This window comes from Typopeltis vanoorti, chromosome 14 (assembly GCF_054136105.1).
Source record: "Typopeltis vanoorti isolate ZY-2024b chromosome 14, IOZ_Tvanoo_1.0, whole genome shotgun sequence".
Taxonomy (NCBI): domain Eukaryota; kingdom Metazoa; phylum Arthropoda; class Arachnida; order Uropygi; family Thelyphonidae; genus Typopeltis; species Typopeltis vanoorti.
Genome location: NC_143562.1, coordinates 28,640,608 through 28,664,694, shown reverse-complemented (window position 1 = coordinate 28,664,694; position 24,087 = coordinate 28,640,608). Strand labels below are relative to the sequence as shown.

At 35.9% G+C, this 24,087-nt stretch overlaps 1 protein-coding gene across 1 annotated transcript in view; it reads left to right on the top strand.

Moving 5' to 3' along the window:
- Positions 1-24,087, top strand: part of LOC150099332 (polycystin-2-like) — a 65,450-nt gene that overhangs the window by 18,229 nt on the left and 23,134 nt on the right. The window contains exons 5-8 of the mRNA XM_090404319.1: positions 739-963; positions 4,589-4,751; positions 14,787-14,852; positions 22,186-22,416. Of these exons, the coding sequence (XP_090260445.1) occupies positions 739-963; positions 4,589-4,751; positions 14,787-14,852; positions 22,186-22,416 (685 nt within the window). The remainder of the gene's footprint in view (positions 1-738; positions 964-4,588; positions 4,752-14,786; positions 14,853-22,185; positions 22,417-24,087) is intronic.

Sequence of the window (24,087 nt, the reverse complement as noted above, 5' to 3'; positions counted from 1 at the left end):
ATAAAACGATATCAACATATTCAACATTGTTCAGTTTATATCATGCAATTTGAACTAATCTTAAGAATGATCACATGACAACGCATTCACTTATTCATAGTTGAACTATAATTCAGAATCATTCAAAATTTAAAATAGTTATTGAAAATAACTATTGTAAATTTTGGAAATAATCATAATTATTGAAACTCAATTTCAATTATTGAAAATAACTCAATCATAATACTGTTGTAAGCAGTTATAAAATTGGTAATAATTAACAATTAAAGCAGTCCAATGTTTAAAGTAAGCTAATTCCTTCTGATAACCATCCTTAGTAAGTACGTTAATATTAAGATAAATACAAATCAATATTATTAGCAATATATATAGTATAAAATAAAAAATAAACATAAAAATAAAATAAATTGGTAAAATTCCTAAGTTATCAATTCTTCACCCTTTACCACTGCTGCACTTGAGTGAACCGTCTGCAGAGTGTTAGGAGAGAGTTGATGAGAATATGGCATACAGCTGTCGTCGCCATCTTGTGTCTCTAATTCTAGATATTATATTTGTACAATCGTGTATCTTATATTGATTTTCTTTTCTTTCCTTTTCAAATCTTAGTTTTTCGGACCGTGTTGACTTGGGAAATTCATTTAGATAAATTTGAAACAAACATTAGACTTAATACTACAGTAATAACTACATACATGATGTTTCTATTCCTATCTGTAATTAATGATATTTTGATAGATGGAATTACCACAGCGAAGAAGAACTGTCTGGCCATAGTTACTGGGGTCTCCTTGCAACCTACAGCGGAGCTGGCTCTTATGCCGATTTGGGTACCACAAAAAATGAGTCAATGGAGAAAATGAAGTACCTAAAGGAAAATTTATGGCTTTCAAGGGCTACAAGAGCAGCCTTTTTGGACTTCACTGTATATAATGCCAATCTAAATCTATTTTGTATTATCAAGTAAGAATCGTTTTTCTTTCAAATGTAGGCTTTAGTTCATATTTTTTACTTCACTCTACGATATTTCTTGAATGCTAAAATTATTACTATAACTCAGAAATTGCTGCGTAATGATTCTGAATATTTAATGTTGATTACGCGTTAAACATTTGATTTCATAGTAGCATATATTAAAATATAATTAAAAATTCAAAGCATGCATAAAAAATGTTTGTTTTATGACAAAACATCCTTTATAAGACTTTTCCTCCAATCATCAAGTGATAGGACTAAACAGCTTCGCCTACTTCCTTTAGGGAATAAAAGGTGTTAACGGATTTTCGGTGATTTTTTTTTATATTGAATTAACAGCGAATATAAATCGTAAAGATTACCACCAATAAATATGACAAACAAAGCCAACAAGATAATAAAAACTTCGTCTATACTACCATATGATGTACCATCCATCACTGCTGATAACAAAGAGGATTTTGATGATCGTGAACAATCTCAGATTGATGTAAAGGAAAGAAAGTAGGTTTTGAGGGTATGGATGGAAATGTAGTGATAAAGATATGTTGTGCTGTGTTCATCTGTTCTGCTATGTGATGTATTAACCAGATGCTCATTAAAATCATAAAAAAGGATTCTCCATGCCCGTAGATCCTAATCGAGAAAGCTTTGTATGTAGATGAAGTCGTTACATAAGAAGTAAGCTCATAAAGAACTTACTGATTCTCGAATAATGATCATAGAGGATCTATAAATACATCACATACATTAGTAAAATTAAAAAAAAAAAAAAAAGGTCTAATAGGACTCAGCAATGCTGTAATATCAAATTTGGATATGGTACATGAAATTCTTGAATTTTTTTTGTTTTAAGATACATACCAAATAATGAACTAACAGGATTGCTATTATAATAGCAGTTATAGGATACATGAAGTCAAAGTACTTGGATAAGAAAACATATTACCTGTTCAAACTGTTATCAGTCGGTTGGAGAAGGAGATGTATACATATCCTTCTCCAAAATCTATGAACAATCTTCAGAAAAGAAAAGACAGAAAAGATTGAAATTGAGTTCCCCAAGAAGTACAAATCAAATGTGGATTTTACTCAGCCATTTGATGCTCTCCGTGCACACCGGCACTGGTGCACGTAGGTAATAAATAAACCGTTTAAGAAGAGAGAAAGAATGAAAGAGTAACATTGTACCTGGGGGGGGGGAATATTTTCTAGTTATAACTGAAGGAATATAGATGTTAAAGTTTTAAAACTTCCTCAGTTTTATTCAGAGAGAAACTCGCAAAAATACAGCTGATCCGCCACTATTTTATGAGATTTACAGTTCAAAAAAATTTAATTACGTACAGTAATTGTTAATACGGTAATTACGTACAGTAATTGTTAATACGGTGCTAACAATTGGTAATTGTTAGCACCATAATAATTCATTTCACACGGCTGTCGCTAATCTACCTCACAATATTTGATGGTGGTTCTGTATTATATCATTTATTATATAATATTATAGTCTGTAATTCATTTATATTATTACATTTTTTGTTTTTAATTACTACATTGTGCTGTCATAAGGGTACGCCTGACAAGTGTCATTATTGTAGTAAAAATCAAACGAAAGATTTTACGCTCTCTGATTGGTGAAGAAGTACTACAAAAAATCGCTTTATTTCAGCTGAACGTAAAACAAAAATAATTTCTGCTTCGAAATAGAACTGTAAAGGAAACGAACGGACGTTATAAAAATTGTTCGTACATATTGTAGCGTACAAAGTCTACGACAAATACATCACGGAAGTTATGAAAATTAAAATGTTTCATCTATTTTAAATATACGTTATCATACATTTACTTGCCTTTGTAATACTTTTCCTTTGGAATATTGTACTTATCATTGGCGCACCCAGGGACGGGGGTGGGGGCTAAGGGGCCCTGACTCCCCAAAAGAAAAAGGAAAAAAAAACACTAGAAAAATTTCCAAAAATCTTTTCCTAATTACAATTCATTTTTTAAAATAAATTTATGTTGTGTCGTGTCTTCTGTTTCCATGCTACTTATGAATTAGCGGTCACATAACGTGGGAACACCGTATAGCTCTCGGGAATTCTGGACGCTGTGAACGCAAGGCGAACGAAGTAGTGCTCGGGCGCAACTTCGTTTGCCCGCGCCTGGCCAGAGAAGATCCCTGGTATCATGTATTGGCGATCACTGCAGATGCCCAGTCATAGCTCATATGCAATGCGTATGTGTATTCTCAAATCGGCTACTCAACTCCCCCCCCCACCCAAGATTAAATCTTGAGTGCTCGGTCCCCTCCAAGATTAAATCCTGGTATTTATTACACGTAATTAGCGCATTTCCACTTTTATAAATTTTCCGAAGAGCCTGTGTAGCTCAGTGGATGTGGCTGTTGCACATCACGGCGCTTAACCGCACGAAGGAAGTCTTAGTTTCGAATCTAGTCGGCGACTAGAAGAAAATTTTCTAAACCTTTTTTTCGACCGGTTCCCGAGTTGGTCGATCTCTGGCATGGGCAAGCGGGTTTTTTCTCCCGGGAACTCGGGTTTTTCGTCCCGTAAACTCAAGTAAATCGACCGTAGAACCCACATTATTTCAGACATTAAATATATTGTGTTAGGGTTAGGGACCACGAGATGGCGGCACTTGTTGAGTCGTCTCTCTTCACTGCATGCCACTTAATTAGTGATAGCCTTAGGCCAGCTATCTCTGATTGGGTACTAGTGGAGATTGAACTGCCCACTCAGTCTCTAAAAGTTAGATAGGGCTTAAAAACGGCCTCGCCTACTCCCTATACGGGAATAAAAAGGCGTTAGCTTATTTTTTATTTTTTTCCCGATTTCCTGCAGTTGTAGCGGATTGTAGTGTCAGTAAAACTTCGAAATACAACTACAGCTATGAGTTCGTGTCTGTTAATTGTGTGGTTTCTTCAGGACGGTTTCCCAATTTGTGAGGCGAAAACTTTCATCTTGTGGAACGAATACTAAACATACAACAGGTCGCCGTCAATAACATACAATTTACACACTAATTCGTATGTTTTAGCTACCAACCTTGTCGATTTTATCTGACACTTGAACGGTTAATTTATTCCGGAGGCTTCCGCGCAAAGTTGAAAACCAGCGGGAGTCGAATAGTGCTCAAAAATCATGCATTTTGGAAATATAATGTTATTTTTAAAGATAATTAAAGCTAAACAAGTTCTGCTTATGAAATAAAACTTTGAGTAATCCAAACTTGATCTTTAATAACAGTTTTAACAGTCGATTCATTCATTTCGTAAGCATGTGTATAATATCAATGAACTTATTACCTTTTTCGTGTCGTTTAATAATTTCTACTTTAGTCTCAATTATAATTCGCCTCTTCTTACCACTGTAAATACATGTATTCTCATAACTTTTACGTTTCTTAAGAATATTTAGGATTTATATTTTGTTTACAAGGTATACAAGTGTGTGTGTGTGTGTGTGTGTGTGTGTGTGTGTGTGTGTGTGTGTGTGTGTGTGTGTGTGTGTGTGTGTGTGTGTGTGTGTGTGTGTGTGTGTGTGTGTGTGTTTTATATATTACTCATGAACTCACGTTCATTATATTTCAGAATCGTATTCGAATTTCCAGCTACTGGTGGAATGATTCCGTCTTGGAGTTTCCGAACAGTCAAACTGCTTCGTTACGTCACATCTGGAGATTATATGGTCTTTGGTTGCGAGATTGCATTTTGTGTATTTATATTTTATTATATCATTGAAGAACTGCTGGAGGTAGGTGTTTTTTAAGTTGGCGTTAAATTCAAACAATACCAGTTTTTATTTATTGTTTTATCTATTAATTTGTTTATTTATTATTTTAGTTATTTATTTATGAAAAAATCACTATTAAATGTATCAATATTTAAAAAACACCCAATGCTTAAACTGCCAGTCAATTTCCATAAAAACAAAAATAATACAGTATATGAATTACTCAGAAGTAAAGGAATGGATGCAGTCGTGGCTGAGTGGTTAAGGCGATGAACTTGAAATCCATTGGGGTTTTCCACGCGTAAACTCGAATCGTACCAGCTGTCATCTTATTATTATTTCCCCCCCCCCTCTGTGCATTTGATTATTTTACGATTTGTCATTAAATGTAAATCGATATCTGCATGCATACGTTCGCCTATCAGATACGTTGAACTGCTATTGTATTTCATCAAAATGACAACTTGCAGTTGTTAAAATCAATTATTAATAAGTTTCTAACATTCTATAGATGGTGTCAATATTTGATTAACGTGTGGAATCATCATAAAATAACACATTAATAGGAACATGTTTGCATTTTTCTAAAAGTATAGGGGAAAAAAAATCTATTCAAAAAAAATTCTTATTCAGAATACTATTACAGAAAACCATTACAGTGCCCACTAATCCCTTTATGGGATTAGTGGGTACTGTAATGGTTGTTTACAAAACATTTCCTTTGTGCGAGAACAATATATATATATATATATATTTCCCCGTCTATATATATATATATATAGACGGGGAAATATTAATCGGTTGGAATATTATGAAAAAGCTTTAATGACTGATACCGAGAGATAAAAAGATGACATGATATATTTGAAAAGATACTACTAGTACACTAGTTTCGTTGAATTGATCAACATCTTCAGGTATCACAATCAAAGAAAGTATATAAAGAATTACAGAGACTTAAAATTGTAATAACAGAACAGGTACAAAAAGACAGTAGCTTGTTTGAAAACATAATGCGAGCTTGAGTTCCAAACAAACGTATACTAAGCGCTGTCGCGAGTGCGCCAGTACTGAACAAAGGCAACGTGTGCATCAGAGACATTGAAACTCAAGCTGTTGTTGTGTCCCAATTTATGATAATTATTCTATCTAGTGAAATATGTTCAACTATTATCTATGCACGAGATATCACCCCAAAATACAAATATTTAGCTATTCCTCCCCTTAGTGTCCCTAATATTTATATTATACTGCGCCTTTTGGGACATTTAGTTTGAGATATAAAATACAAAAACAAGGAGAAAGAACTAAAATATGTCTGAATGTGAAACAATATTGCAGTCGTGACACTATCTCGTTTTTTAACACAAGTTTCCCGCGTGATTAGGTTCGTACGTTTTCAAGTGGTGCATTGGGCAGCAATTTCAGACAACTGTTTTATCAATGAATAAAGGTTTATTAAACTCATTAGCATGGTACAATTTAATTTCTAATATAATTCAATTCAATACTAAGAAACATTTACAAAATAACATTAGCTGATCACAAGTATTTGGCTAAGATCCTATATGGGTATTACGATCATGCCGCCATAACAAATTCAACACATAAAATCATATGTATAATCTAATTAACACATTAGTTAACCCTATGTTATTCTGAATATGCTATATATGCTGTAGCACCTGGACATATGTGATCGACTCACTCTATTTAACTATTTAAAACTATGTAGATTAAATTATCCTTTCATACGTTACAATACACATGCATGATTCTCAGGACACATAATTACTTATATAATATTAATATTTACAAGCATACTTTCATTATAGTCAGTCATGTACTAAAGTCCTAGTATAAATTTCCTTAGTCTCTTCAACAGTTCAGTAATAGAATAATAATTACAATTACAGATGATTTTTAGTTAACACGAGATTTTTACAGTACCTTTTTCTCTTGAGTTTTCTATATTGGCCTCTACCTTTTTCCGATTGAACTATCCTGGTATGATCTCTCCTATAATCTGTCACTCTTAAGTTCTTTTGGCAATAAACTGTGCTTACGCGATCTTAACTTTTCGTTCTTGAATTAAGGACACATTTTGAATCATCTATACAATGGCTGTGAAACTCATCACGTGGACACCGACTTCTTTACAGATTTCCCTCTTTTCGTAGTTGTCACTGGATTATGAAACACTTAGACAATACCTTCTTTCCTTTTGCTAAATGGCATTCCTCGTTTCTTACCATAGGAAATACGGAATCGAAATCCCGCTCACTTTTGTTTCCTTGTTGTGATGAAGGAGATAACTCCAATCCCGCCACTCAGGAAAACCACATGAAACCTATACGAAGGAGCTCGTGAAGAAACTATCCGGGAAAAAGCCTTTTGTGGGGGGTTTTCAACCCTTTTATACCTTTACCCCTAACCGCACCAACTTTAATTTCTTTTCTCTGCCCCTTACTTGATTCGACTTCACCGACCAATTAGGGTGGCGTTTTTCTGCCAAACATCCTTTGGTCGGCGAGCCCGTCATGATGTCTCAAATCCGGGAATTGACCCTGAGCGATAGTCTATTGTTTTTTATTTTTGCTAGCCTCTAAATTAATCCCCCTTCCAAATTTTTAAGAATTTACTTAATATTTTAATCTCTAGCCTCTCACATACAATTTCTTATTACTAATCTTTTCTGTTTTGCTTAGCTCATTGTTTTATATCACAACTGTAATTCTTTTAGTTCTTCAAACACTTTTTTGTTATATATTTTACTTGGATGCAAGAATATTTTTCTTTCTTCTAAATAATTCATCTATTAGCTTTTATACAGGGGTTTTATTTTATTTTCTCTTCATGTTACACCATGATAGCTGGGAATTCTACATTCTTAAGGTATCAGGGTGTAACACTGTTGTTGATATGAGAGGAATATAGAGAAATTTCCATAGATTCGACAATCTTTCTCTCGAGCTCATCGTAGCACACATGGATGTTAGAAGTTTGAGTCCAGTTCACAAAGTGTTGGCGGCCTTCGTCTGAGTTAGCTGAAAAGAGAACGTGGCTAGAGAGAGCGCTGGCTGTAGTCCTGTTATAGGAGATATCTCTACGGTGTTCTTCCAAACGTAGAAGGATGGATTTAGCAGTCTGGCCATAGTATGGCTTTCCACAATCACATAAAATCTTTTACACTCCTGGAAACTGAGTTGGAGGATGTTTCTCTTTAGGTTTGCTAAGTATTGAACGAAGTTTTGGAAGCGTAGTGAAGCACGTTTTCAAGTTAAACTTCTTGAGAATCTTTGCCAGTTTTGGTGAAATAGAGCTGATGTAAGGCAAAGAGATGAAGGCTCTTGGGGAAGAGGGATCTTCAGAAGTAGTTGAGTGACTGGGGGAAAGAAATTTGTCAATTTTCTTAAGAGACAAACCATTATTAATAAAAGTATTTTTAAGAAAAAGCAGTTCAATTTCTGTTTCTTCTGTAAGTAATGATTTCGCTCGGTGAGTTAAGGTGGAAATAATACGAAATTTTTGTGGGGGATAGTGATGGGAGGAAGCATGAAGGTATCTATCAGTATGAGTAGGCTTTCTAAAAATTGAGATTTTAATTCTCTCAGCACATCTGGTAAGTTTCAGGTCTAAAAAGGGGAGGCAGTCATCTGATTCCAGTTCGAAGGTAAAAGAGATTTTTTCATGGCAGTTGTTTTGGTGGCCTAAAAATAAATTGAGGTTGTTGATACCATCTTCCCGGATGAGGAAAATATCATCAATATAGTGATACCAGAATTTTGGTTTAAGATGGAAGGAGTTAATAGCTTTTCTTCAAAATCGTTGAGAAATATATCCGCGAGTATCGGAGAGAGCGGGCTTCCCATGGCCAGACCTGAGTTTTGTAAGTAGATCTTATTGTCATATTTGAAGTATCCTGACTTTATGCAATGGAAGAGAAGAGCAAAGATTTTTTTGATAATTTGTTCTTGAGAAGATCGAGGACTTCTTGAACAGGCACATTTGTAAAGAGAGAAACAATATCGAAACTGGCCATTAAATCTGTTTTTTTTTTAGTTTGAAAATTAGATTTTAGAAACAAAATCTTCAGAGTTTTTAATATGTGAAGAGGAAATTTCCAGAAAGATTTCTTAGAAACCTCGCGAGATATTTGGAGAGGTTATAGGTAGGAGAGTGTATGCCCTCAACTATAGGTCTGAGTGGGCAGTTTGTTTTGTGAATCTTGGAGAGTCCATACAGTCGTAGGATCAAGGGATGAAGTGACCTAAGAGAAAGACGAATGTTTCTTTGTAAGTCCAAGGTGGTTTTTAATAAATTATTAGTTCTATTGTGTAGTTCAATCGTAGGAACACTATTCATTTCTGAGTAAGTATCACTGTTTAAAAGTTCCAAGATTTTATTATGGTAATCAGACTTGTCTAAGATGACAGTCGCATTCCCTTTGTCTGCCGGAAGAATAACTATGTTACTATTATATTTTAAAGGCTTGATAGCTGTTCTTTCAGTGTAAGAAATGGATAAGTCTATTGAATTGCGTATGGAGGAGCACACGAGGGACATCACTTACAAGAGAACACTTGACAGTGCTTTATCTAGCCATATTCTTTTTTCTGCCGATTCTGATGATGAAAACCATAGTCATACAATCCTTTGCGATAGATCTAACGACATTTTCCGTTGCAATGACAAATTGGAAAGAAAAATTGTAAAATCTAGAGAAATCATCCTCAACCCCTGTACATTTAAATAATAATTTAAGCTATAACCTCCCAGTCTGTGATGCTGCTGTGATCACATACTGGCGCTCACGAGATGCTACACGCCCGCACACACACACACACACACTCACCCAACAATGTGGCCAACGAAGGAACTACTTTGAATACGTTAACTATAACGTTTTCACGTTAAATATGTATAGCGACTTTCCTGTGCTATTCACAGTTTTTTATCATCAATGTTTAAGGTTTTTTCTTTTATAAAAACACCTGAAGAAGGCTATAAAAAGCCGAAACTAGTCGTGTGATACTATTAAACCTTTTTCCTTTACTCTCGGTTTATGTCATTCAATTCTTAAAAAAAAGAAAAAAAAATATATATATATATATATAAAGATAAGCCGAAATTTGTCACATTTTCACTGTTTGCCTTCATGAGACAACAATTTTATCGTTTCAGGATTACAACAATCAAACTTATTGTCGACCATTAGAACAGTACGTGTTAGTATTCATTACTGAAATTAGCATAACACGCATGTTATAACTGATTATATAGTAAATATTTTATTTTCATTTCGTGATTTTGAATAATTAAAGTGAGGTTCATAAAGATCCGGCATACCAGCCCGAACTCGGGGGGGTTGGGCGCCAGGGGAGCAGAGCCCTCCCCTTTGTATATATATTTATTTATTTTTTATTTTTTATGGTTTTTTCAGATCATTATACCGGGTGATTATAAAATAACGTCAAGTGTTCAGAGCCCTCTAGCGAGTATGTATTGGACGAAACACACCAATATTCGGTAGACGTACACGGTGGAACATGGGGATTCGATTTAATGAAAAAAATAATCGCCAACAGGGGAAATTTTGGCGCAGTTTACCGAGTAAAATGCATTAATTTGCATTATCGCGTTTCTCGTGAGCGATTATGCAATAAAAGGAAAGCCTGTGAGATTTCTTATCATTCGTAGATGAACTGCTTTTCGATGCCTCTTACCTTACGTGAGCGTGCTTTGTTAGTCAAACTCTATTATCAGCAGAACAATAATGCCAGTGCTTGTCGTCGTGATTTTCGGCGTATGAAAAATTTACGAAAAGGACCGATTAGCGTAAGAAACTTACGAAAACCGATTCGGCGATTTGAAACTACTGGAACTCTAGCAGTGCAGGTAGGCAGGGGACGCAAACCAATCGATCACCAACAAGTTACAACTGCTATTGTGGAACAGGAGATGACGAATGTGCAGGGTACCAGCAGTGCATGAGCAATATCCCCGGCAAACGGATATCGCATACACATTGGTGTGGAAAATCCTACATCAGATGTTGAAGTTTTACTCCTATAAAATCATCCATGTTCAAGAATTGGACCAAACGAATCGACTTCTTAGCGCTCATGGAAGTGGATGATGCATGGCCGTGGCAGATTTTATGGAGTGACGAAGCGCACTTTTATTTGAACGGCGATATTAACACACGCCACTGTCGCATTTGGGCTGCAACTAATACGCACGTGTGTCTGCAGATGCCTATCTACTCGCCCAAAGTCACACTGTGGTGCGGATTTACGGCATCTTTTATCATCGGTCCATACTTTTACGAGGAAAATCGCCAAAATGGACCAGTGACCTGTTCCATCAATGCTAATAGGTATGCCAATATGCTACAGAACTTTGTGGTTCCACAACTGCAGCAAAGAGGATGTCTCGATTCGACCATCTTCATGCAGGATGGTGCACCACCCCACATTGGACTTCAAGTACAGCGTGTTTTGCGACAACATTTCTCTGACAGAAGTCATCAGTCGTGCATTTACCATGCCATAGCCACCGAGATCACCTGATCTCAATCCTTGTGACTTTTGGCTGTGGAGATTTCTTTAAAGCATTGTGTATCAAGGACATGTACCCGATATTCCAACTTTGAAAGATCGAATAACGTTACACGTGAGACAAATCAATTCCGATATGTTGCGAGCCACTGTGGAAAATGTCGTGCACCGTATGCAGTTCCTGGAACATCAGAATGGTGGTCATATTGAACCTTATTTGTAATTAACAATAAACGTCATGAAATTGATGTGTGCTGTCTCTCATTTGCCATTTAGTCATTCATTAGTCACACCTAATAAAATTAATTTGGCAGCGCCAAAATTTCCCCTGTTGGCGACTTTTGGTACTATTTTTTTTTTCGTGAAATCGAATCCCCATGTTCCACTGTGTACATCTACCGAATATTGGTGTGTTTCGTCCAATACATTACTCGCTAGAGGGCTCTGAACACTTGACGTTATTTTATAATCACCCGGTATATATAATGATCATTAGTTCACTCGTTGATTAGATATGTTCATCTTTTTTGACTGACTGAAAAAAAAACATAATTTTTTTTAAATTTGCTTTAAGCGTTACCACACCTGAAGAAGTCGTTTTGATGAAACATGTTGTGTGCTCCATTAAATTAACTTGTTATCTATTTTCTCGGGTTCAGTCAGTCAAAAAAAGATGAACATATCTAATTACTGAGTCAATGCAACTAATGATCATTATATTCCTTCTGACGAGGATGTATTCCAACTTACAAAAGCTTATCAGAAACCACCAGAAGCATTGGACTATTCATCAACATGCTTGTCTTTTTAAAACGCTGTAAGTCCTTTTCAATCATTCAGAAATTCCTACAATTCAAGGAAATCATCACAACGGAAAGGGCGCGTAGAATTTACCAAAAAGCGAAATTAGATCTTTTTTCAGAATGAATCGGTGACACGAAACGGAACTTAGCCTAACTCTTTAGAAAAAAACTCACTTTGGAAAATCGTTTAACAGTATCTTTAGACCCCGTGTGGTGGAACATTATGAAAGAGATAAGCACGCGCCGTGCTTCAAGAACTCAGGAAATCAATAAATCTAAGTTAATTAGGAAATTTAATTCACTCAAATTAATACAAGAACGATTCGCACCTAATAAGCATGATGAAGGCCTTAAAAAATGAATAATAAACAAATAATCTTACACCCTTAGTTCGGAAGAAGAGCATATTCTCTCAAAAGATCTTAATTTTGTTCCTTCGCCAAAATCCATCCCTAGAGAATTGTTTCTTACTGAGATAGAAAAAGCGAGCTCACTGCTTCCTACAGCAGAAGCAAATTTACTTCGTATGGAGGCAATATTTGCGATTAACAGATTAACGCAAAATCACCAGTCGATAACATTTCTCCTGGTGAAAGACTAGCTATCAAAAAACTTAAAAGAAACAGAGACAAGCAGACAAGGGCATTGCAACGGTCGTACTAAATAAAACAGTTTAAAAAATCCTGACGTTACTAGAATCAGATACCTACCTTTGAACTAGACCGAGACCCAACGAGAGAGATACATAATCAAACAAACAATCTCCTTAAGACGAAACGGAACTTCCAAGAAACACACGTCTTTCTCTTTGATCCTTACATCCACTTATTTCAAGATTATACGGCCTTCCAAAGGTGCATAAAGCAAATTGTCCGCTCATGCCAATAGTTGATAGTATTGATTCACCGACATATAAATTATCAAAATATCTAGCATCCTCCTTAAAAGGTCTAGTAGGAAAATCTTCCTCTTACATTAAAAATTCAACCGGCTTCTAAAATCAAAGATATAAAACTGAAGAATTCCGATATTGTGGCGAGCTTTGATGTTGTGGCACTTTTCACAAATGTTCCAACGCAAGATGTCCTCAGCATTTTAAAAATCAAGATCTCTAAAAAGATTTTTGCTCTCCTCTCACACTGTATTAGTTCGGGGTATTTTAAGTTCGAAGAGAAAATTCATAAACAGAAAAAGGGACTAACTATGGATAGCCCCCTGTCTCCAATACTGGCCAACATTTTCTTCGAGGATTTCGAGGAAAAAGCCGTCTCTAAAACAACATTAAAACCTCGACATGGCTCCGCTATGTGGACGATATATTCCTTATTTGGGAGCATGGTGTAGAGAATCTTCACATCTTCCTAAATCATTTAAACAACTTCCACCAAGACATAAAATTTACCGTTGAGATTGAAGAAAATGGTTTCCTTTCATTTCTAGACATGAAGCTTACTAAGATGCTTCTTTAAGGATCTCAATCTTCAGAAAATCAACACACACGGATAGATATGCACATGCATCCTCACATCACTCTCCCTAACGCAAAAGTTAGATATCATTTCCACATTGGCTCACCATGCTCACTCAGTATTGTCCGATGTAGACCTAAAAGATGAACTAAAATATCTAGAAAGAACTTTCTTAAATAATGGATACACTTCCAAAAACATTAAGAGGCAACTATACCAGCGCCCTCGAAACAACACAGAGATCCCTAACAACCCCAAGGGTTATATTCCTTTGCCGTACATCATCTCGCTCTCCCGGAAACTAGGAAGAATTTTGAATAAATTTAATATTAAAACGTGTTTTTCAACTCTTCCAAAACTAAGGTCAGTTCTAAGCCATCCAAAACAAGCTCATAACTACCTTCAGTTCCCTGCATATAAAATAATATGTGATTGTGGGAGGCCATACTATGGCCAGACTGAGAAGTCAATCCTCCTACGGCTAGAGGAACATCAGAGAGACATTTCATACAACAGAATCAGAGCAAGGGCACTCGCAAGTCACGTCTTATTTTCGGTGAACGTAAACGATGAAGGCCGTCAGCACGGAGTAGATTGGAACGCAACATCAATCCTTTATATTTGTCACGATGAAGTGGAAGAGTGTATAGTTGAATCCAAAGAAATTGTCTTAGACCCTTCTCACATCAACAGCAACCTCATTTATAGTCTTCCTGACTCGCATAGTTCTGCCATTAGATACTGGCGTACGCGTGAACTCATACGCTCGCATTTGCACAACAATACAACTACAGAAAGGACTATAACGACAATTCAAACTTAACTTCAGTTTACAAGTCTGTTATTATAATACCACAGTGTTTTTTTTTATTTGCTTTAAGTGTTACCACACCTGAAAAAGTCGTATATATATATATATATATATATATATACACACACACACCCTCTGTCCAAAAAGAAACCGAACTTTTCGCAAATAGAAGAAACGTTATTGAAGTTTTTCCTTATAAAAGGATTTTCTTATGCCTTTAATCTGCAATAAATTGGGCATTAATTTATAGGAACAATATAGAAAAGAGTTTCAAATAATCATCATAACAATAATAAAATAAATTTTTAAAATCTAATTAGATTTAGGAAAATTCATGAATTTTATACATATTTTTTAAAAAAAGAATGTGTAAGTTAACAAAGAATTGATTAATCAATTTATTTATTTTTTAGATAAAGCGCAATAAATGCAACTATTTCAAGGATTTTTTCAACTTCCAGGATATTCTTGTTCTAGCAGTAAGTTGAATATTCATAATTCTTTTTCTATAAGATTTTGTGATAACATTGAAATATTCGATATTCATCGTGCTCCCGTGCGAGTGGGGGCACACACACACACACACACACACACACACACACACACACACACACACACACACACACACACACACACACACACACACACACACACACACACACACACACACACACACACACACACACACACACACACACACACACACACACACACACACACAGATTGGGCTCGGTCGTGCCTGAAATCGTTTTACCTTGATTTGTGCGGTATCTGACAGAATAACTGGATGTATCTGGTATCGACTGATAGCTTGTACAGTGATCTATCTAACAGTGAGTAATTTACTCTATAGTTTCAGTTCTAAGCGCTTATGAGTGAATTTTATTCTATCTTTACGGACTGAATACTGCTGTTCTGACTGTATCTATCGTTCAGCTACCCTCAAAACAAAGACCCGTGCATAACAGGATTAGCTGCTACCCTCCCAACCTAATTCAATGGAAGCGTCAGTTCTAAGAACAAGCAGGAAAACTGTAAGTACATTTTTCTTGAACTTTGTACCTTGGAAAAGTTAGCAGTTCAATAGGAGGATATAATACTACAACTTCGAGTAATATTAAAATGGCGGCACGGGATGAATTAGATTTCGAAAATGCCCTAGATTTGCTGCGTAACGTAGTTAAAGTAAGCGGCAATTTAAGGAACGATTTAAAAAAGGACATACTAATGGCAGTGAGTGAATTAACAAAGGTTTTCAATAAAATGAAAAACGAAACTAAAGTATCAACAGAACTACAGACTGCTACAAGCAACCAGGAACAGGCTAACTCGACTCAGCCTACTCAGCTCTACTCGCATGCCGTTAAAAATAACGTTAAAAACAGACGAATCTGAAAATAACCCATGCTATAAACTCATAGTGAACCGATAGCTCAATTAAACAGTGAGGAAACTAAAAATATCGTCAAAGAAAAAAATCGACCGAAGGAAAATCAAAATCGGAATCACAAAAATGAAAAGTATCAATAACGGAGAAGTCTTAATTGAATCGAAAGTAAAGACCGACATAGATTTGCTACATAACGAAATCACGAAGGAATGCAAAGACACGTTAGTAGCAAATCCCAGTAGAAAATATCTTTCAAGACTCATTATATATGTTCCCAGTGATATTGATACGAACAATGCATTTGACTCAATCCGCATGCAGAATGAAGAACTCTTCAGTACCGATACAAAGCTAACACAAAAATTCATCATGACAAATAAAAAAAACGAACAAGAGAAACTTAATTATTGAAGTCGATCCAACGGTAGGACCAAATTGCTAAAAACTGGTGTCAAAATGTTGTGGAGAATTTGCCATTGTGCAGACTACGTAAGCGTTCTGAGGTGTTTCAACTGCAATAAATTCCACCATCACACACGCGACTGCAGGGGTAAAACTACCTGTCCATTCTGCTCTCAAGAACATAAGTTTAGCGAGTGCCCACGAAATAAGTCCGAGATGAATTGCATAACTGCCAAAATCATAACAATCATGCCAAAACCAAAAACGATTGCAAACACATGGCATTAAGCAAAGACTGCCCGACATATAACTACTACAAACAGCTCAAAATTCAAAACATAGATTATGGAAAGCAATAATAAACCTTGTTGAAACAGCACTACTTCCCTGGCATGCCTTCAAATAAATCTACAACGCTCTATCAAGGCTGTCAATAACTTAACAGAAATTATAAATAGAAAAGATATAGGACCGGCATTAATACAAGAACCCTACAACATCAACAACAAAATATGCGGCTTTCCAAGTAATTTTAAAATATTTTCCAAAGGATCTGAAAGAAAGAGAGCTGCAATACTCGTGGTAAACTCTGAAGTTGAGGCAATATTAATTACCCAGCACAGCAACGAGGACTCGGTACTTATTGAAATTACGTACAGAGGAATTAAAACTTTTCCTGCGAGTATGTGTCTCGACTATCACACAGACATAAAACACGACTTAGAAAAAATGAGCAACATCGCAGAGTTTACTACCAACCACGGCCTAATACTTTGAATGGATAGCAACGCCCATTCGGTATTATGGTTTAATGAAAACACAAACAATAGAGGGAAAAATTTGGAAGAGTTCATAGCATCAAACTCCCTACACATACTAAACGACGACTGCAACACTTCATCATTTGAAAATAGCAGAGGAAGCAGCTTCATCGGCCTAACAATGGCAAACAACGCTATTTTACCCCGCGTTTCTGAATAGAAATACGAAGAAGAGGAAAGCTATTCTGACCATCGCATAATAAGTTTCATCATTAATAACAAAAATTTAAACGGGATAGACAACAAAAACCACCGCATTAACATCAAATACTTCACCAATAAAACCAAACCTAGAGAAATTTATAAAAGCATTAAAAAGAGAATTTTCACGCTTAATCTCAGAACATCACCTTGATGCGAACAGCGAAAAACAGCTCAGCTTAGACAAAAACCTAGCCATCTGGGCATCAGCACAAACCGATATAGATTTACTTGCTTCTGCACTTTCATCAGGTCTGAAAAAATCCAGCGATCAAACACTCAGAACAACCAAGAAGCTAAACATCGATGGAAGAAAATCAGTACCGTGGTGGAACGACGACCTAATAGTCCTAAGAAAACATGTCAATGCACTCAGACAATTATACCAAAGAACATACAATAACCAAGATTTAAGAGAGAGCAGAAGACAGAACTACTATAAAGCCAAATACAGCTATCAGTCCAAAATTATAAACGCGAAAATAGAATCATGGAAAACATTTTGTACAGTTTCAACCGTATCGAATCCTTGGAATTGCATATATAAATTAGCAGCAAGCAAGAACAAGACAACACCTATACTATCAACTATCAAGAAAACAGACGGCACCTACACTAAAAACTTAGCAGAAACTGCAGCTGTTATGATAGAGAAGTATATTCCCGATGACGATGAATCAACAGATGAAGAAATCCACAAAACTTACAGACGAAGACTGTAACAGATACAGACTTTCCTGACGACGACTCGTTTGCAACTAATGAAATCGAGTCAATATTAAGATCAATGGATCCAAGAAAAACTCCTGGAGAAGACGGAATAAGCAGCGACATACTCTTAACAGCGTTTCTCGAATTCCCCGAATTCATAACAACAGCTTACAACAAATGCCTAAAAAGGGGATCAATATGAAAACACTCAAAAATTATATCTATAATCAAACCAGGAAAAGAAACATCCGATGAAATTAACAAATACAGACCAATCAGCCTCATAAACGTTGCTGGCAAGGTACTAGAAAAACTTCTAATAAACCGAATAATGCACTACGTCTACTCAAGAAACTTATTAAGTAGTAATCAATACGCATTCAGACCTCACTCCAGCACAGTAGACGCAATTATGGAGGTGAAAGAGTTTGCAGAATACATTCTACAGCAAAAAAAAAGACGTACTACTGATCTCTCTCGATGTACAAGGAGCCTTCGACGCTGCGTGGTGGCCAGCGATAATCAATCAATTAATAGATTTAAAATGCCCTAAAAACTTACTCTACCTAAGTTGCTCTTCTGTCTGAAAAAATTATTTTTCAGACAGAAGAGCGACTGTGACACTAAAAAACCACAACTCTAACGAAAAAAGTCAAACGAGTCTTCTCCAGGAGTTCGCAAGGCTCTTGCTGTGGGCCAGGTTTCTAGAACATCCAGTACGACTCGCTTTTAAGACTTTCTGTCACTACTGCAACAAAAGTCATAGCCTTCGCCGATGATGCGAAGGTCACTTTCGAGAAGAAAGTGACCTTCAATAGCACCAAGTTTAAAGTGCTCCACATCTCACGAAAAAAACCAAAACAACCTGTAACAGTCTTCCTAAACGGAGAAGTTCTCGAGGTAGCCAGTGAGCTAAAATACCTAGGAGTAACAATAGACGAAAAACCACCTTCAATAAGCACATCTCATATGTTGCCGAAAAAAGCTTACAAATAGTAAACCTCCTTGCTAAGTCGGCAAGGATTAAGTGGGGGATTAGGCCAACGAGCGCTGAAAACGATATATACCGGAGCTATACTACCACTGATATCTTATGCTGCACCTGCCTGGAAACATACACTAAAATCAAAGATAAACTGACAAAAACTAAATAGAGTTCAACGCCTTATAGTCATTCGCATAATTAAAGGATACACGACAATATCTTTCGAAGCAGCTTGCGTTATTGCAGCTCTAACACCGATCTGCCTGAAAATACAAGAATTATCTCTTATATATGAAGTCACTTCCGGAGTTCCAACATCGATCCAAATAGCTACGAACGTCCGCTTCACTACAGTAAGTGGCCTCACCCAGCAAAGAAAACAAATATTAAGGAGAAGGAAAACTCTGAAAGTGACGAATTCGAAATATACACTGACGGAAACAAAACCGAAAGGAACGTCGGTTGTTCTTTCACTGCATACAACAGACAGTCCATTATACAAGAACGCTGCATTAGACTGCATCCTCTCTGTTCCAACAACCAAGCAGAACAACTTGCTATACTTCAGTCACTCACATATCTCCAGGAATTTGAACTCAACACTTCTCAGCAAAAGACAGCAACAATCTACAGCGATAGAAGAAGCACTATAGACGGCATAAAAAACCAGAACAACCATATTGCATTAATAGAACAGACAAGAAATTTGGTTCGAAATCTCATTCTAGAGGGATGTGAAATCAAGTTCTGCTGGGTGAAAGCGCATACTGGAATAGCAGGAAACGAGTGAGCGGATCAGTTGGCTAAAGAAGCAGCTAGAAATAAGTTATCAGAAATTCCCGAAATCTGCTATAAAAACACTTGCAGAAGAGAAAAGCCTAGACATGTGGAAAGAAGAATGGAAAACATCAAAAAACGGATCAGCAACAAAAGAATTCTTTCCTAGCATCAGAAGCAGACTCCGGTTAAAAAAACACGCCATTTCTCCAGGTTTAACCACGCTACTAACGGGACACGGAGAACTAAGACACTATCCACACAGATTCCATATCCTGGAATCACCATCATGCATCTGCAGTCCACACCATAAACAGACTGTTGACCATATACTCTACGACTGTCAGCTATTGGACTCCATCCGGATGCCCCTAATACAACACGTCATCACTTCCGGAGACAAGTGGCCAGTGTCAAAACAGAGACTTATCGAACAGTATTGCATAGAATTAACTAAATTTGCTAATAAAATCAATTTCCATTGTGATCTAATATAAACACTGATATTATGTGAATTATACTATATAGTGTTAATGTATGTATATAAAAATCTAAATGTTAAATGAAAATGGATACAAAAATATAAATAGAAATGTTATTCAGTACTTGTAAGCTACATGCAATATAAGCATTGTAATGCAATGGAGCATGTAGGAATAAATTACCTCCTGGTAGGGTTAAAACACACACACACACACACACACACACACACACACACACACACACACACACACACACACACACACACACACACACACACACACACACACACACACACACACACACACTTGATCTCTAAGTAGAAGGGATTATCAACATCAACAGTCTGATAATCTTCCTAACAACCATATATTCTTTTCTTTCACATCTATAGCTTTTATTTTTTTCTATGGACTTCTCTCTCGCTATCGTACTGAGTCCTGCTTGTCTATTAATTCCTCATTCTTACAGGATCATTTCTTACTTCGGCTCGAGTTTTTTTTTTTTTTTTTTCATTCCAATTAACGAAACCGATTCTTCGATTATTATTTTTGTTTTGTCAGGTTCCGAGTTTGAGTCCTGTATGCGAGAATTGGCATAAAATATGAATTTGCATAATAGCAGTTTACATTGACATGGTACATATTTGGACTTCATAAAATAATCGTGTTTGCTCTATGTGTTAACTCATTTGTTCCATTTCATTTATTACTTTCCAGATAATTAAATGCGTTTGATTCTTTAATATTTTTCTGTCAATAAGCATTTGTGTTTGGATTCAGTAACTTCTCTCAAAGTCGTGACCATTTTTGTTTTTGATTTCTTTATGTTTGGACCACATTTCTTTATTATTTCACTCCATACTCGTAAGCTATTTAAAAGTTCCATATTTTTTCTACACTATACGATAAATTTAGTACGCGCGGTTAGCCTCGTGGCTTTGCGCTTCGCAACCATATGTCTGGAGAAGAAGTGTCCTAGGTTCGATTCCCGTCGACGACGTGAAGAGCTTAAGGATCTTCCTCAGCCATAGCCAAGTTAGTCGGTCTTGGGCGTGGATAGCAGGTTTTTTTCCGCCAGTTTATCTGGGGGTTTTCATCCCGCAAGCAGGCAAACCGGAGCCATGAATACACAGACTACAGTCATAAATACTTACGCAATCAGCTGCAACCCTCTCAAAGAGAAGAAGCCACAGGATCGGATACGACAACTTTATCCACTAACATATTTTATTACTGCGCTTTCTTTAACTTATGACGACGTTTTTGGTTGCATAATATTAAGTCATTAGAAGAAAGGCTGTTATAGATTCGATTGTAGTTGCCGACTACAGGAAAAGTTGTTTTCACCCCCACCACCACCCGTGAATTCTACGGTGAATTGGACCGTAGAATTCACACTGTTTCGGACTGTAATACCAATTAGGTTCAAAATAATTGTGGCCAGGAAATCAACTATTGGTCACTATTAAGATTGAACACTGGCTGCCTAGCAATTGCCAAATAGTTAGGACTAATTGACAGCCTGGTTTGCCTAATGGTTAGGGTATTCGTTCTTCGACCATTCGTTCTTCGACCACAGCCGTTCTTCGAACAGGCTATGGGTTCGAATCCCGTCGTGTGCGTGAATGTTTGTGGTCGTCTTTAGGCAGCATATGAATTTCATCGCCAAGCGTGAGACCACCGCCCCGCTTACTGGAAGACTGAAAAATATCCATGCGAGCAGGGTTTCCAGATTATGTAAAAAAAAAAGCATAAAAATACAACATAGAAAAAACTCTAAGGCTGAACATGGTACGATATTAGTGCACTATTGGGTTAATATTTTTCGCGTATTAAGTCACATTAAAAAAAAAAATCCTCTGTTGACGCTGTTACCATTTTAGCAAAAATCGAATCCACTTTATAAAGTGACGATCGATGTCGATTCGTTTCTCTTATCTAACTTTTATGGTAACCTGTACTAGTTCTCACATTTTAAAATATCTCCCCATGAATTGTGTTTGTATCGTGGTGGTAATTTTTGTGTACGTTTTCTTTTTTTAGGTATCGCTCACGTGCATCGGTTTTAGCGTTTATCGAACTATTGTACTTGATAGTGTCTTGCAAGACTTATTAGACCAACCAGAGGGATATCCTAATTTTGAGTGGATTGGTTATTGGCAGAATACCTACAATAACATAGTGGCAATCACGGTTTTCCTTGCTTGGATAAAAGTATTCAAATACATAAGTTTCAACAAAACAATGACACAGTTGTCCTCTACACTGTCAAGAGTAAGTCATCGTTCATTTATCTTTAATTAAAAATGTCAGTGTTTGTTTCTTAATTTCTTGTGAAACATATTTAAATTAAAGATATGGCAGATTTAAATCTCTACTTTAATCCATGCTGTATATCTACATGTAAAACTGGTGTTTTATTTTATAATCGGCTTGTATATCAAAGGCGGTGAATTATCTGTTTGTGGACATAGTTTTAGTACGCTTTGAGGCGATATTATGAACTGAAATTCGGTTTATGTTACGCTGAAATCGTTTTAACTTACTCCTCCATGAATTATTATTTTGTAAATGCTTTGAGTAGTTTGATAATAGTGTCGTTTTAGTTCATTTAGTAACTGCATATAATGACACATTAACTTATAAATAGCGATCATAACCAGAAGTGTTATGGAAGTGTTTTTGCTGAGTTTCATTACATCACCTAGGAGTAATACGTTGATTATTATGCAGGAAAAATGATATATAACTATGCAATAGATATAGCTTAAAGCTTTGACTAGCAACATGCGGTTTCAAAATTCACCCGGAATTCGAAAAATATTTATTAAGATCGATCTTTCAATTGAAGATTAGTTAGTCAGTCTCATACGAATGTAATGGGAAGAAAAAACTTCCATTCTGATCTTTGCAAAACGAAATCATCTAGAGAACACATGCACTTGGGTAATATAGCAGATAGTGGAGATACAATAATGTGATTAATACTGCTCTGTCCTGGTTAAAATTATTTTTCTAACAGCTCCTCTATGAATAGCCAATAGCGTGTCACATGGCCGTGTGTCGTAACACATTAATGTCGTAACACATTAATGTCGTAACTATTAGTCGTAACACATTAATGAAAGGAACGGGATGCTAAAAATAAATATAATAATAAAATTTTCTTATTCTAAAAAATAGCTTTTAGAATAAGAAATTTACATTTTATATTACTGATTGTCAAGTCAGTTCATCCGATTATTAACTGTGATACCAATATATATATATATATATATATATATATATATATATATATATATATATATATATATATATATATATATATATATATATATATATATATATATATATATATATATATATATATATATAAAAAAGAAAAAAAGTAAAGCATTTATTTCTACTAGTACAGGCAACATGTTACTCTGGAATAGGCGAAGCGCTTTCAGCCATAATTTTTAGAAGATCGCTGCCGACCATTCGCTCTGCCATCCATCTTTACATCGCTGATAGCTGAGCCAAAGACTATCAACGATTTCAATAGGTATTGTGGGCAATATTACAGCAAACAACTGCGGCTATCTCGTGGCACAATCTTCTAACTGGTATCGTTTCCGAGGCAGATTTCTTTTTCTTTTCTTTTTTTTTTTTTTTTTAAGTTTCAATGTTAAAAACTTCAAATTTCTGGGAGTGGTTTACTAGAATCGAACTTACAACAACGATATTTCTTCTGGCTGTTTAACGCTATGGAAGCAAATACCATTTCCACGAGGTTACACTGGCACTTCCCTACAACCCCCCCACCTCTAAATTAATTCTCAAATAATAATTGTACAAATGTCGATTATAACAAAAGTGCAGCATTTTCATCCCACATAATTTAATTTATTGCCGATTTCTTAATCACTCATAAGCCTGATAGTCTCATATATGTTGAATAAT